Source organism: Lagopus muta, chromosome 2, assembly GCF_023343835.1.
Source record: "Lagopus muta isolate bLagMut1 chromosome 2, bLagMut1 primary, whole genome shotgun sequence".
Classification (NCBI taxonomy): Eukaryota; Metazoa; Chordata; class Aves; order Galliformes; family Phasianidae; genus Lagopus; species Lagopus muta.
The window spans coordinates 33,094,112-33,109,915 of NC_064434.1; the positions used below are offsets into that span (position 1 = coordinate 33,094,112).

The window sequence follows — 15,804 nt, forward strand, 5'->3', positions numbered from 1 at the left end:
ATAAAACACAGAAATTATAGAAAATCTCAACATCTGGAACATAGGATGCTGTCTTATCACTTATCTACAGGTCTGGACAACTCCAGCTCTCAGAGAGCATGATTATTTTTACCCAAGCACACTGCTACTTCAAGTGTATGATGTGGTTGGTAAAAGCAAACCACTGTACTTGAAATATACCTCTTAAATTTTTCAAAATGCCAGTGGTTCCATAAACATGTAAAAAAATCAGAGCTTTGTATAATAAGAAGCAAAAGGATGAACTAATTCAACTGCTCTCATTCGGCACAAAAGCTATTTATATTATAAAGCAATCAGAATAGAACATTGAAAGCCTTACACAGTAAATCTTTAAACCAAGATTCTTAAGCGATACATAAAGCAAGTACATCTTGTCTCTTCACTACGCAATTCTCTAATTTTGGAAACCATGATGCATAGCTCAAGGTATTTTGGAAGAAAATTAAGAATTCTTCATGATAAAAACAGCACTTCATAGACTTTGTAATTGCAGGCTTTCAAATTACATATATATATTTTTTCATTTATATAAAATAGCCATTATTGCATATCTGGATAAAACTTTTTAAATTACTGTCTCATCTTCTTTACTCACAGAATCAACAGCATAGCACTTCATGGCCTAACTATTCAGACTGTAATGATGCATCCTTTTAATATAACAACAGAGCAGACAAAATCATCTCTCTTCATTTCTTAAAGGACAAATTTCTTTACTTTACTCTATTCCAAAACTCTCATGAATCTAGACAACCAGTTTGTATGTACTCTTGCTGAACCACAGCAGCATAATGGCCTATAAATGGGATGTGTTAGTCTGAAAAGCAAAAGATATACATACAGATATACAAGATATCTGAGATATACAGTATTTAAGACCCAGAGCTATTTTGCTCTGGAAGCTACTTAAATTCTACTGACAATTGCTCAATAAATAACTTAATTATTACACTCTAATAGACTCAAATAGAACTATTTGAAGATTGTGATTGAGAAAACATTTCACCAGAGCCAGACAAATTATGCCTAAAAACAAAAATATCCTGCTGTTCCACTTCAATAGCTACTATATTCATTTTATTTTATGCTGATGCTGTGTAAAAAACCATCATGACAGCATCAATCATGTCTCTACTGGGAGTCCTACAATGCTGCTGATGTTTAAAGAAATTTTTTAAAATGTTATTTAAACTGTGAAGTACTCAAACAAGTGAAATCACTGTCTTTTTACATACATTCTTCAACAATTTGTCCTGTCTCTGCTCATTGGAACATGGAAATACTCCAGGATTTAGACAATAAGGTCCTTTAAGCCAGTTTTCATTGACCTTTAAATTGACATCATTTGCTCTCAACAACCATTAAAAGGACAAAAGTGAGGACTTATTAAAAAGGCTTCTTTTTATGGCACATCCTACTCAACTTCTACTTTAATGAAGAAGTCATTTCTGGAAACAGACACTATCTTCCCTTTGTGCAGCTGACCTCCACAGCTGAAAAGGGACCAAGGACAAGTTCATGTCCCAGCAATACAACAGCTCTTCATGCAGAGAACTGTAGTGCTAAGAGGCAAAATTCAGAAAGGAAGGCAGGGTAATGTAAAAAGAACACAAGTTAAATTTGTCATAATGTCACGGTTTCAGTGAGTTTTCCAGGCATAGAACAGGGCAGGTTTATCCATGATTGAGCTACCTGCATATCACGTTCAGTGACATCTCTGAGACCCACATCTGTAGGGCCAGAGGTGCAGGATCACCAGTATTCTATGGGACTTCATGAAATCTTCCAGTCCAAGCACTCTCAGCTAGAGCAGTTATTTTGTCTTGAATTCCTCTGGGATAAAAATGTGATAATAGGCCATGATTTTTCCGCAGTTTTTAGCAGAAAGTGTTAGTGGTAAAATGAAAATATCTATTCTAGCAGAGTTTGTTTCTCCTAAGACTAAAAGCATTTTGCATTGTGCTTTGCTGCAACTTATACATAAACTTAGTCTTGTTACCAGAGGAAACTCTAACAGAAAATAGCATTAGAAAGTAGATCTCCTGTATTTTACCATGTAGAGGTGGGCAACAGAGGCTGGGAAAGAAAACTTTTAGTTTATTATTTGCACATCTTAAGATAAGCTTAAGTTTTTCAGTTTTAGGACAAAGCCAAACAACCTTTCACATGACAAGCATTACTCTAAGTGAGAGAACACCAAATAAAAGAACACATTAGTAAGTAAAAAAACACTTTCTCTTTCCTCATTCAAAGGGCACCACGTGCAAACATGTTCATTTTTTTCCGAAACAAGGTAGTGTAGCTACCGAAGTAATTTTTAAATCCTTACAAAGTAAACGTTTCCATCCTTAAAAACTCCTCAGCTTGACCAGCTATTGAATATAGGTAGAACAAAGAAACAAAGCATTCCTTAGCTGATATTCAATAACCAAACTTTTCTGAAATAAATTATTTTCAATGGATGAATTACGCAGCTCAGCTTGTAGAATCAGTGCAAATGTCCTAGCAAAGTCTTTTAATGTTCATCTCCTTTTCTGTCCCTATCTAGCCTTGACTTCCAATTGCATCCTCATAGAAGACCTCAGGTCCAGATTTCCTGGACTGGACCAAGTGCTGAGTGGCCTGGAAACCTCTAAAGTACTGGGTTTCAAGCAGAGAGAAAAGAGTTCCCACTAGATGTTATTTCAGTCAGCTTGCCACTCACAGAGACTGCAAACATGAAGTGTATTCATGTCCATATTGAGTGATGTGAGGGTGCTCCTTGCTTATACTTTCACCCAGCTGTTCACCCACTTACAAATTTTCTGAATTTTACATGCAAGAAAATAAAGTCTTAACTACAAAAACTGCATGGAGACCTTCTTGTTTCTGAAATACAGTTTATACAAAGACAATGCTTTAGCAGCCTTTACTCCATGTTTCATCTACTCCATAAATTCCTTACTAGCAAATATTTTCAGTTAGCAGTCTAGATTTTTACTGTCAACTGTAAAACAGCTGGTTTATGCACAGGCTAACTCATAGTTAGAAATCCTGGCACATTATTCTATTCCACTTCTGCATGAAAGTGGATCCATTGTTCCACCATCATGACCAAGAAGCCAGGCTTTGGTGGCTTCTGGGAAACACAAGAAGCCTTCCAAGAAGGAAATTTTAAGGGCACTGAGGCAATGCTTTACCGTAACTCAGTTTCTCTGTTGACAGTTCATCCTACCACAGAACTGACTTTTCAGCAATTCTTCCCACATGAAAATGTAAGATTATAAATTGATAAGCAGAATGAATAAATCACTGCTTAGTGACGTTGAGACTATTTTGGTTTTAATTTATTCTCACTGTAAGAAGCAAGTCTGTTTGGGTCATTTCCCTTTCGTTGTTATTTTAGTGTTCGGGATCACTCATTAACTAGATCATAGAATCATAGAATTACCAAGGTTGAAAAAGATCGCCAAGATCATCCAGTCCAACCATCCATCTACCACCAATATTCCTCCACTAAACTATGCCTATTAGTACAACATCTAAATGTTTATTGGGCATCTCCAGGGAAAATAACTCAACCAGCTCCCTGAACAGCCCATCCCAGCAGCCTGATAACTTTTTCAGAGAACAAATTTTTCCGAATATCCAATCTGAATCTCTCCTGGCACAAGTTGAAGCCATTCCCTCTAGTTATATCACTAGTTACATGTGAGATGAGGCCAACCCTCACCTTGCCAAAATTTTCTTTCAGGCAGTTGTAGAGAGCAATAAAGGATCCCCTGAGCCTCTTCTTCTCTAGACACAACAATCCCAGCTACCTCAGATATTCCCCATCAGACTTATGCTCTGGACCCCTAACCAGCTTTGTTTCCCTTCTCTGGGTATGCTCCAGGGCCTCAAATTCTTTCTTTTAGTGAGGCCCCCAAAACAGAATGCAGCACTTGAGGTGCAGCCTCACCAGAGATGAATATGGAGGGACAAACTCTTCCCTGTTCCTGCTGGCAACACTAACACTAGATAACATCAATTAATAAATTCTTACAAATTTAAAAACCAAAGTAGCTTTAACAATGTTTTATTTAGACTACTGATTGACTACGCATACCCATAATAACATTCTAAAAATCAGGGCTGTGACTGACTACTTTCCAAATTAAACAAATGTTTGAATTTTATTTAAACACAAGTCTTTAGAAAGGGTATAGTTGCTGAAATCTCATAGTTTAGAGTATCTGAGTAATTTTAAAACATGGATATTAAGCTAAAATATTTTAGAAGATTCAATGATATGTTGCAAGAATAAGTCAAAATAAAGATTGATCTAGTTCTAATTCCAAAAATATGCTGTGGTAGTAGATCCTTAGCATACAAATGATTCAGTTGCACATTCTTCAAATATCTACTTTTTACTGTTTTCTTTTGACATCTTGATTTTAGCCATTCTTTTTTTCAATTACTGCATTGATATTTGCTACAATGTTTTCCATCAATTTATGTCCATATTTTCCACAATCAAAACCACAACGTTTTAAAATAGTAAAATGCAAACAACCTGGCTAGCACTAGTTTTGCTAGTATTTCCTATTAAATTTTTAACATGCATGAATATTCGAGCCAGTCATACATCTTAGGACTCTGTCCAACGAAAGCTTTATATGGGGAAAAAAGCTGTATGTCCAGCTGTATCTCAGACACAAATACTGAGTGGCATACATGGCTATTTTTAAGAGCATGTTATTTGATGTTAACAAAGTTGCAACAAACAAGTTCTCCTCTGAAAGTCAATCACAAAAGAAACGAGTGTTTAAATTTTACCAGCAAAAAACAAGAAATGTATATTTATATCATCTACTTAATATATTTAATTCTACCCCATAATATTTATTTATATCCCAAAATATTCATCCCTTGCCTGTTCCAGAAGTTCCTTACCAGGAGAGGCATATGACTGTCTCAAAAACTGTGTGGAAAAATCTCCAGAACTGATAAAAATAATCATAATAAATATGATATAAACACAGGACATATTAAATACGCAATAATTTCATTATCATGCTCTTGAAGGCTGACAATTGCTATGCCTCCTTTTCACTTCAAATTGTCTGTTTTAAGATCTATTTAGAAGGTTTCTAGTCGGAGGTGGAACACTCTGATTTTAGTATATCCAAGTTACTGCAGATTTGGAGACTTTTGCTTTCTGTTTTTGACCACCAAATACAAGACTATTTTTAAAGTTATAGAATACTGTATTCAAAATGCAACAACAGGAGTATGCTGGACTGCTGAGTAATGAGAACATAACAAACAGAGAAGCTGCTGAGTAGGTTAACAGGGGCTTTGGGTGGTGCTGAAGGACGTGCAGCAAATGTACAGAAAACAAGAGCTGGAGAATTTCCAGCGTAAAGCACACCCCCATAGGAAAAGCCTTCTGAACATGGACAGGAATATATACAGAATGAGCTAATAAAAGCACTGTAATGTTTCTAAGTCAGTGGCGTTGTCTCATCTGAAATACTACTGGCACCTCATTTTGCAACATAAAAAGTCAGTAATGGGGATTAGTGGAAATTTGGAGAAAGTTCTCTGCACGTTGCCATAGGGTGGGATTCCTCTTCCTCTGCAAAGACCTCAGTGTAAAAGAACATACTGAATGCTTATCAATCACCTGTAGTAGATCTTTGCTATATGCTCATGTAGCAAAGATATGATACAAATATATTATAAACACATGCAGTAACATCATTTCTTTTTTATCTCACTGATAGCTAGAATAGCTCTTTCTCTTCTACAGTCCTAGGAAGGAAGAAAGAAGCACACACATTTCTCTCAGTGCTTCTCAAGCAATAAATTTCAAGCTTAAAAACAACACAAATGAATGCGTAAGATACCACTCTTCATATCTCCAAGAACAGCCACAGAAATGTAGCAGATTTTCTTCTGTAAATGTTTCTCTAGGCATAAACAATTCTGCATAATATGTTCCAGAGGGTTTCAGAGTACCCCCTTCTATGTATTCTGAAAGACTCTCATCTACAATTTGTAACTCCTCTGCAACAGTAAGTTCAATGAAAATGTTAAATAGCCGTTAGTACAGGTATCTACTATATACAGCAAAGATGTCACAGAAGACATTGTAGCGTAGATGTGCAAGAAACAACACACTGATATAAAGAAATTTCATTTTAACTACTTCATAACATCTGGACAGTTATTGTCCCCTTTCTGTGATAAAATGTCTGTTTGATGCCTCAATGCAGCGCAAAGTAATGTATGTAATCTAAAAAGACCTGTTTTGCCAAACAAAAAGGCTAAGTATGCCTAACACTGAAACCGTCACACTTCAATATCAACAAAAGTCTCAGTAAGGAAGCTGTGCCTTATCCTCCTTTTCCAATGTCTTTTAGTCAAAAAATAGGCTTCCCCACGCACAGTGAAGTAATTTCTGACTTCGTAGTTCCTGTCTGTATTTAGCTGCACTGAAATGCCTCATATCTCACAGCAAATCAGTTACATTGCACTAGAGAGAAGCCTAAGAGCAAAATAGTATAAGTCATAGGTGATGGTATGGTGGCCAGAGCTCCAGGACAACATATAGCATAAATACCTTATTACTAAATACGTTTCTGAAGATTAAAATTAACACATTATTTCCCTGAAAGCCATTACAGAGTTAGTGACACTTAGGTGCAAAGCTGATCCTCAGGACATCCAAAGGCCAAAAAAATTCAAGTGTTCAAGATAAGGAATTTGCATCCACAAACTTCTTTTTTTTCTTCTCTGTTACCTTCTTTATGATGAGGCTACCAGTATGAGTGATCTATCTCTCTTTCTCCTGCACTGTCTTTAAGGATCTGACCTTACTAGACCACCCACAAAGGTATTAGCAGATTCTAGATATGAGCACCTGATACTTCATGTTCCTGTTTCAAAAACAGATGAAAAAATCTTGGTCTGTTCTGTTTGCTGATGGTGTACAACCTGGCAGTTGTCTGTGTTGTTCTAAATGTGCTAGGACAGCAGAGTACCTGTCTACTGTTATGCAGGCTATGCTTACCTGCAGGCCACAACTTCAGGACTGTTCAGTGTCACTCAGTCCAGAAGGGAGGAAACCGTATCTACAATTCTGCACAACAGGAATAGATAACGTAGCATCCATTTGCAGACATTACATGGGATCTTCCACCAGAGAAGATATTTGTTTACACAAGTCAGAAGAGATTCTTATTAAGTCAAGATACAGGATTCTAGGCATACTATGGGATTCAGATAACAGAAGTGGTTCTATGAAGACACATAATGGGAAATTCCTACAGTTTGTATCAATTCAAAGCACTTAGGTGAGATCTCTAGTTTTCTGTGTCTGATGAAGAGTGCTTGTATGTATGTGATACTCATCAAATTAACTAAGAGTTTGTTTTTCTGGATGACAGGTGGTTTCAAAGGAAAACATTGGTATTTCTTGCAGTCTTAAGTGTCTAACAGTCACGGATAACTCTTCTGGAGGATTCCTTGATGACTTCAAGAGACAGGACTATTTCATGGGAATAGAAACATTTTTGTTAGAATAAATATCTGGACTGGGACATAAGCGTCCTGAAGACCAAGAACCATTCTTCAGTCCTCCTTGTGGACTAACCAAATCAATAGCACCAGAACTGAGTTTGTATTTTGGAATGAAAGACCAAGACTCCTTATATGTAAAAGCCTATTTTTAGCGTACTTATTATTTATAGCGTACGTATTTATTCTTATAAATAAAACAATAAATATAAAAATAAGAAATAAAAATAATTATAAAAATATTTATAACTAAAAAATTGTCTAATAACAAATTATTACTCAACATTCAACTACTTTCGTATTTCCTCCTGAAGCAACTAATAAAAAGGGTCCCTAAAAGGAACAGAAAGTTAAGCTTGAGCACTGTCAACTCTAAAAACAAACAAACAAACAAAGCAACACAAACTATACAGTCCCAGGAAAAATTGTCAAAAAACTTCCATGAGATTTCAGGCTGATGTGTTTGCTCAGAGCTTGATAGCCTGTCCTTGAAAAAGTGTTGTCTACTGAAAGTTTTGATTCCCTTATTGAAGCAAGCGGCTCTCAAAAAATTTGCTTCAGGGCCAAACGATGTTGACAGTTAGGGCACTGTATAAATCTGGCAGGTTGACAGAGGCTGTTTCACTGAGAGAAAAATGTGCTCGATAAATATCAGAGTAGGACAGAGCCAGTAAGTAGACCTCTTCCTTACAGCATTACCTGATGAATTAGTATAGCTCATAAGACTTGGGCCAACCTGAGGCATAAAACTAAATAAAATCTCTGTACATTTTATTAAGGAATGTACAACTTTGGGAAATGTGGAGGCTTATAACCAGAAGACAGTATTGTGGGTTGGCACAAAGTTAAAAGCTCCCTGTAGATTTGGGGGGGGGGGGGGGGGGGGGAAGAAAGATATTGAGGAGTAACATGGTTATATATTGGTGCACATACTAATTGTTAATAGGAAACTATAATTTGTTGAAAGAAAACCACTCTTTTAAAAAGGCAGTCATATATCTATAGTGAATTTGTTGACATGCAGCCTACTTTTTATACGGTATTGGCACTAGGGAGAAAAGATCAGTCAGAGAAATGTAAGCTGTATTTCTGCACAGTTTCCTGCATACAGATCTGCAAAATGACTGTTTTAACAACCCAAATGGGAATCACCACATTAAAAATTGTCACAAAAACTGTCCTTTATGCTAAAAAGCATGAGTAAGGAAATTCCGTGTTTCAGAGGAGTCTTTTAGTAGGATGCACAGAGAGGAAGATAATCATAATACATCAAAATCCATAGAAGTTTCCACTGTCTCTGAGTTCAGATGCCCTTGAAAAGAGAAATTTGAATCCTTCAAATTTATGGAGAGGGAAATTTCTACACTAATCTCTCACAAGAGGTGATGGGAAAGTGTAAAGTACAACACTATGAACCAATTGAGAAAAGGAATCCCCTAGAAATATCCAGGATTTTGAGAAAGACATGGACAGGGAAACATGTAAGGCCAGTACATTAGTTCTGGCACCCTTGAAGAGAAACCACCAAGGATGGTGCTATAGAAGGGCCCTAAGGCTTTCTCAGAAAACTGTAAAGAGGAGAAATAAAATGATCCAGCACCGACTGCTGCCAAACATTTTGAGAGTCATGTTTTGAGTAGCGCTGGCCTCATTTCCTTCTACTCATGGCCCAGATGTTCTCCCTCCAGAAAAAACAGAGCAATACACCATCAAGAGGTACAAACTTAGGCTGAAAGCCAAAAATTCCATGCTTGTGATGTTTTGGGACAAAGTTTCTTTTATGATCATGATGAGAATTCCCAAGATCACATGCATAAAAAATCATCTATGCAGCTTGAGAGTAGGAAGAAGCTAACAACAATGAAAGCTTCAACTCATACAAGACTTAAATAAAAGAGTATCTCAAAGTGTGACTTCTGTAAATCCCATCCATCCACTATAGCTGTAGGTAAAGCCTACATACAAGCACTATGTGCATAGAAAAACACCACATGGAGGATATTATATTTCATAATATTAGATCAGGACTGTATATTTTCAGTTTAGCATAAGGTATCATTAATGGTTCTGTTCTAAGGTAAAAATTTAAGAAAAATTCACAGGATGACTAAATGGTGAAACCTACTGTCAGCATATTAGCAAAAGTCATGAATCCTATGCAGTTCAAGAGAGACCAGATGGCTACATACATATAACTTAATCCTTTATCCTAGTATTTTCAAAGTCAAGGTAAAACTACTTTCATTCATCTATTTCTTAGACTCAGATATTGGCCTAATATTTACACAGCACTCTTAAGACCAAAATGAGGCCAACTGACATCTTCCATGCAAAGACTGTCACAACTCCCTCTGCAGAGTTATTGGCTGGTGACAGACTAAGTAAAACACACCCCGTGTGTTTTATGCACAATCCCGTGTAGTATCTTCTAGAAGACAGTCTAGTGGAAGAGAGAAATTCAACATTCTCATCGTGTGCTAATTCTCTTTTTCCAGCTTTTCAGAGTATGGCAAAATGTTACACTGGGAGAATTTATTAGCATTACTTTTGAGCTGAGGAAGCAATAGTACACTAACCTAAGTTTTAGCTTGATGAAAGTAACAGAGAAGAACAGAACTGTGCCAAAGAGTAGAATTACAGGGTGCCATGAAGGTGTTATGGTGTTTTAATTCAGTGGAAAGGCTGCTCAAAAAGAAAAAAAAAAAAAAGTAAAAAAAGAAAGGAAAGCTGTCTGGAAAATGTCAACAGTTGTCACTTTCACAAGAGACAAAAGTGAAAATGACAAACCAACATTTACTTCAAAAGTGCTCTGTGATGGGCTGCAATTATCATTACTGGTGGACACTTGAAGCCAATAACGGAAAGACTGTATAAAATTAGAAGAAGTGCTATAGCCCTGTTAATTATCTGTTATAATGTTACAGAACAGCTTGCCATCTGGCCCTTATTGTTAACACATACAGCCCATACCAGCACTTGCTGGAGAATGGAACTCCAATATGTTATTTTCAAACAAGGATCTTGCTTTTGATATGTCTTTGTAACAACATATTTCAGTTTCAGAGACTGCCCTAAATATTCAGCCGTGCTCAGCTCAATTAATAGAAAAGAATTCTTAAGTGGCTTTGTAACTTAATAAAATTTTAATATAATTTTATGCTATAAAAGTACTGATTATTACAAAGTGAAGATGCTACTAAAATAATTATTCAGAATAACAATCAGATTAATAATGGCTCAAAATAAATCTGTTTTGCCTAGGAAAAACCATCTAGATGCCCAGAAAAATCCATGGGGCAGTTATACTGGTGAAGATATTATGTTAAAGGAATCCAGAATTTCTGGTCTCAATCAAGAAAATAGCACATATCCATGAGTGAAACAGGCATTCCCAAGGAAGCTCCAGGAACTAAACTTTATTGGCTCTTGTGATCCAGGAGAACTTGACAGGTTTTTGGCCTCCTGTAAGTCATGTCTTGTCTCTGAAGAGACTTGGATTTCAGAGGCATCCATCCAAAGGAATTAACAAAAAAATAAAATTAAGTCTCCAGTGAAAACCTCATTAAAAACTGTGATAAAATTATTAAATGCACTGCAAGACTCAATCTTGTTCTGGCAAACACACTGCAACTCTGCAGCCAAGTTCTAAAATTTTGTAAGCCCTGTCACAGGAGACAAATATTTCCATCCTCTCTAATTCTATTCCCTCATAAAAAAAAATTTGTAAAAAAGTACACTATCCTGCAGCTGAGAATTTCAATGTGTTTGGTAAACATTAGTGTATCAGTGAAAAAAGAACTCATACAATAGGGTACATCTGTAAATGCATGCAATAAATGTAAAAGGATACATTCCATTTGAGAAATATGAAGAAAGAAATCAATCTCAAATTTGTATGTGCTGGATCAATCAGACACTTCGATATAGTGGCAAACAAGTACAACATCAGCATTTATAAGCTAAATAGTTGACATACCAAATTGCTCTGTGAAATATGGGAGATAACAACCACCAGTAATATTCTAAGTGTTCTTCAAAAATATGAAAAGAGCTAAACCAAACTCATTTTTAAAATACTTATTAAAAGCCAATTCAAAATGTAATCATGCTTAGACCTGGAGAGAGTAAGAAATTTAGATTTCCTTTTTCTAATCATTCAAAGAAGGAAAACAAGAAAAAGGGCAATGGTGAATGAATTATTAGAAAAGAAAACCTCTGTGAGAAGAATTTATTGAACAAGTACCTAGAAGTCGGGGAAGACCTAATTATACATATATGTAATAAGGAAGAAAAGGGGGAAAAAAATAAGCTCAGGCTGACATACTTTGCCTCTTATGTGACAGTATCTGAGTATTCAATATGCAGCATCAATTTCAATTTAGGTACTTTTAAAACTGCCCCCAATCAGCTTACCAGCACGACTGCCTCAATAAATTACTCCTGAGGAGTTCTGACACACCTGTGTGTCTGCAATAGTTGCCGGGGCTAGCTCTTTCTGTATTTGAAATGACTTTTCCTTCTAGGAATGGAAATACATAAAGAGTCACCTAACATTTTATCAACATCCCAAGTCTTCAACATAGCAATACTTGCCAATTTTTCCTCCCCTCTCCGAACACTAAGTTTACACAAGAATCTGAAGCTCCTGGGTGTTCTCTCAACTATATAAAAAGTTGATTTTGGACTCTTAGAGGAAATTTCCATTGAACTTTCCCATATTTATATTTTCTGGGTGAATAAAGGAACTGAAAACACTGTTGTATTTTAGAAAACCAATTATAGAAATAAATTGTTTCTTGGTGAGTTCAGCAAAAGTTGTATCATGTACATGCTTTGTTCAATTAAAGAACACTTTACTTTAATGAAAGGTAGAAACTCTTGACCAGAAATTACCTCATAGGGATTCTGAGATACCTCACTACATTCCCAGCATAAGCCATTAAAACATTTATCTGTACATTTTTTAAATCCCTGTATATGCCTACAGTATATCAAACAGAGCAGGGAGAATTCTTATAGAGGTCTATATTCCTTCACTGACCAACCCCCACGGGAGCCTCATCTTCCCTCATCTTCTTCAATTGTTAGAGACTGGCTACCAGATCTGCTGGTTTCTAGAACATTGGATGCTTGCTCACTATACCAATGGATTGATTATACTGGTGAAGTTAAATATTCACAGTGAGGAATGCAATTCTGAGTAGAGTTTTAATTTTACTAACAAGTGTTCAGTTATCCAGATGAGCATCAAAACAGTGAATGGAGTTATTTTGCAGCTGGTTTTCTTGAGAAATATTGCTTAATCACACATTCAGCTAACCAGCCAAGAATGTTCGTTCTACAATTGCAAAATACTGATTCAGGATGAAAAACATCTCATCTTAGCCACAGTGTCCTTCTGTAACTTTAAGTACATCTTGTGGGCCAATATAGTCTTCTAAAAACATGCAAGGGAGGCACAAATGATGATCTCATTCAGTGATCCCACTAGACACATGTCTTTTAACTTTAAACTATTTTTCTTTAACTCCTTGACTGAATACATAACTTGTGAAGCAGGAGTTTTAAGCTCACTTCACAACACAACACACAGAAGATATTACCTTGCAAATTTCAGTGTTATAATAATATAAGGATATGAATGTATGAATGATTAAAGTTGACTAAATTGCTTATCTTTAATTCTTTTCTTCCTTTTGTATTCTAACCGAAATGTCCATTTGTTCTTTGCAAATTCAATTTACAGAGGGTGCTACTTATGAGGGATATAATACTTAATACTAAATGAGCCACACTATAGAATATAACCAAATAAAGTTGATTGCTTTTCACAGTCAGCTTTGGAATAATTTACAACAAGATTTCCCTAGGGGGAAAATATATATATTTACACATATGTATATGTATATGTATATCTAACAGAATGCAGTGGAAGATGACAAGACATAGGTATTTCTTAAGTAGCGAAGAATGTGCCAAAGGGGACACTTTACAGACTTTTCTTCTGAGACCTCTGATGAACACTGGAATCAGCTGAATGCTTGGGGAGTGTAAGAGTAGGAAGTAAGCCACCGTGAACGTAACTATTGGGAATTGCAGAGGAACAGTAAACATCCGACTTGGCTGATGATCTTCTTTCTTAACAAAAAATAACAACAAATTTTATGAGGTTCTTATGAGATTCAGAAAACTGCCGATGCTTTTCAGCCATCTTTACTTAAATGAGTCACTAAAACACTTATTTGACAGCGGTGAGGCAATCCAGCAGGACCAGATACAAAACAGACTTTTATAAATATCTTTCACATCTCTAAAGACGGTCAGTCATAAAAAACAAAGCTCACATGTAGCTGGGAAAGCAGTAGACAGTTGAATACAGCCAAGGCTGATTTCAGTAGCTCAAGAATACATCCGAATACCGAAAGGCGTGTCAGTGAAAAGTTACTTCATATTTTTTCAAACATCATTCATTCATTAGCTGCTGAACTGCAGTGAAAAAATGTCAAATAGTAAATAGCAGGTTGTCCTATAAATAATTTTTTAGGCTAAAAGGTTAAGGAAACTACATAAGTAGTTTTAAGCAGTGAAATAGTTTAAGAAGTGAATTTGCTAATTTTCACTAAAGAACATAACTTCTTTATTTTTTAGATTTAATCTATTGGCAAATTTAGCACTTTCTGGAAGGCCAATAAAGTTACCATGTTGATAATACTGATGTGAAAAAAGATGATTTCTCTTTCTAGGCAAGGCACCTAAAAGCCACAGATTGCTAAACAGGTTTAAGCAAGCATTCTTGAGGTATTTTTGAACTTTTTTCTCTCTATAGAAGTGGGAATTTTTGTATTGTGTAATTGGCCAGATGGTCGTGACTCATTCAGTCACAAGGCCAAAATGATTTTTACATTAATAACAAAACCTTGAAGCCCTAAGCCTTGTACCTCAAATTCCTCCTGCTGAAGACAATGTCAGCAGCCATTTGTTCCTTTAGTCTTGCAAATCTCTTGTTTTCGACCAATGTCAAAAACAACTAATGTAAAAAAATCTGTTTCTCTTAACAGAATTATGCACATATTGCTCATCTATCTATCTCTTCTTTTGCTGGAAGATAGAACAATGCTCCAAAGTATTGTTCCATTTTGTATTTGAAGCAAAGATGCATCATTGTTCACACTTCCAAGCCTCAGGAACTGCTTCCGACTGAAGCAAAAATATTGCCTTCACTATAGACATTATCAACTTCTACAGGCCCTAAAGTCTGAACGCACTACTGGTACACACAACATTCTCAAATAGCAACCACCATAAATCTCAGACTCTGTGGGCTGGTGTTCAAGAGACAAAATTAAACAGAAGTAGACAGAAATTACATCTCTTTAATACCACTTCCCCATCACTCCAAAAAAGCAGATGCCACATATAGAATAAAAGCACTCCAGTAGCCTATGAAACCACAAATTATCAGGCAGTGAGACAAGTGCTTTGAGGATTATTATTTCTATGTTCATGCATACACACTTAACAAACCCTTAGACTGTATGCATTCTATTTGCATATATGTGTGTGTATGTAGAACACCTATAATGTAAATATATAGGTAAAAGCCAATACTCTTAAGACTGATAAAACAAATTTAAGATAAATTATTCACTCTTTTATAGTGTTCTAGCATGCAGCTTGGATTGCAAGGAAGTCAAATTAAGCTAACGAGAATAAAAATGTATCCATGTTTTTAACACAATTAAAACAAGCATTTACCTTCTTAATGCAACACAAATGATTGTTCAATGTAGACCAGAAGTTTAATTTGATTTATCTCAACTATTACAGTTTTGGCTTACATTCAGCAATGTTAGAACCCCCCATGCAAAAATCTGCCAAGAAAAAATAAGATACAGTTACTTTTATTTGAAACTTACATACCTTGGCCTCCGAAATGCTAAACCATAATGCTGGCAAGCCAGTCCCACAGTGGGAGTATAAACAATAGGCATGAACTTTTCAATGTCAGAAGTCAGCACTTTATAGAAAAGCTTTTCATTTCGATCCTGAAGACTCATTAGTAGAATATATCTGTGGAGAATTAGATATAATTAGGCAGGCATCAAGTGGAATATATGAAGTAAATTCAGAAACAAAAAGGTGCCCAGATAATTAGTTAAAGCCATGTTTGTAAAGCAACAGCCTCTTAGTCTCCTGCCTAGAATATTTAAATTCCTGTTTGTCTTAAAGACAATACTATTT

General features: G+C 35.8%; 1 protein-coding gene across 4 annotated transcripts in view; it reads right to left on the reverse strand.

Annotated features, from left to right (window-relative positions):
- The window catches only part of ME1 (malic enzyme 1), a 158,265-nt gene that overhangs the window by 93,257 nt on the left and 49,204 nt on the right, over window positions 1-15,804 (reverse strand). For all 4 annotated transcript variants that reach the window (XM_048934878.1, XM_048934877.1, XM_048934880.1 and 1 more), the window contains exon 4: window positions 15,484-15,633. In XM_048934878.1, the coding sequence (XP_048790835.1) occupies window positions 15,484-15,633 (150 nt within the window). The remainder of the gene's footprint in view (window positions 1-15,483; window positions 15,634-15,804) is intronic.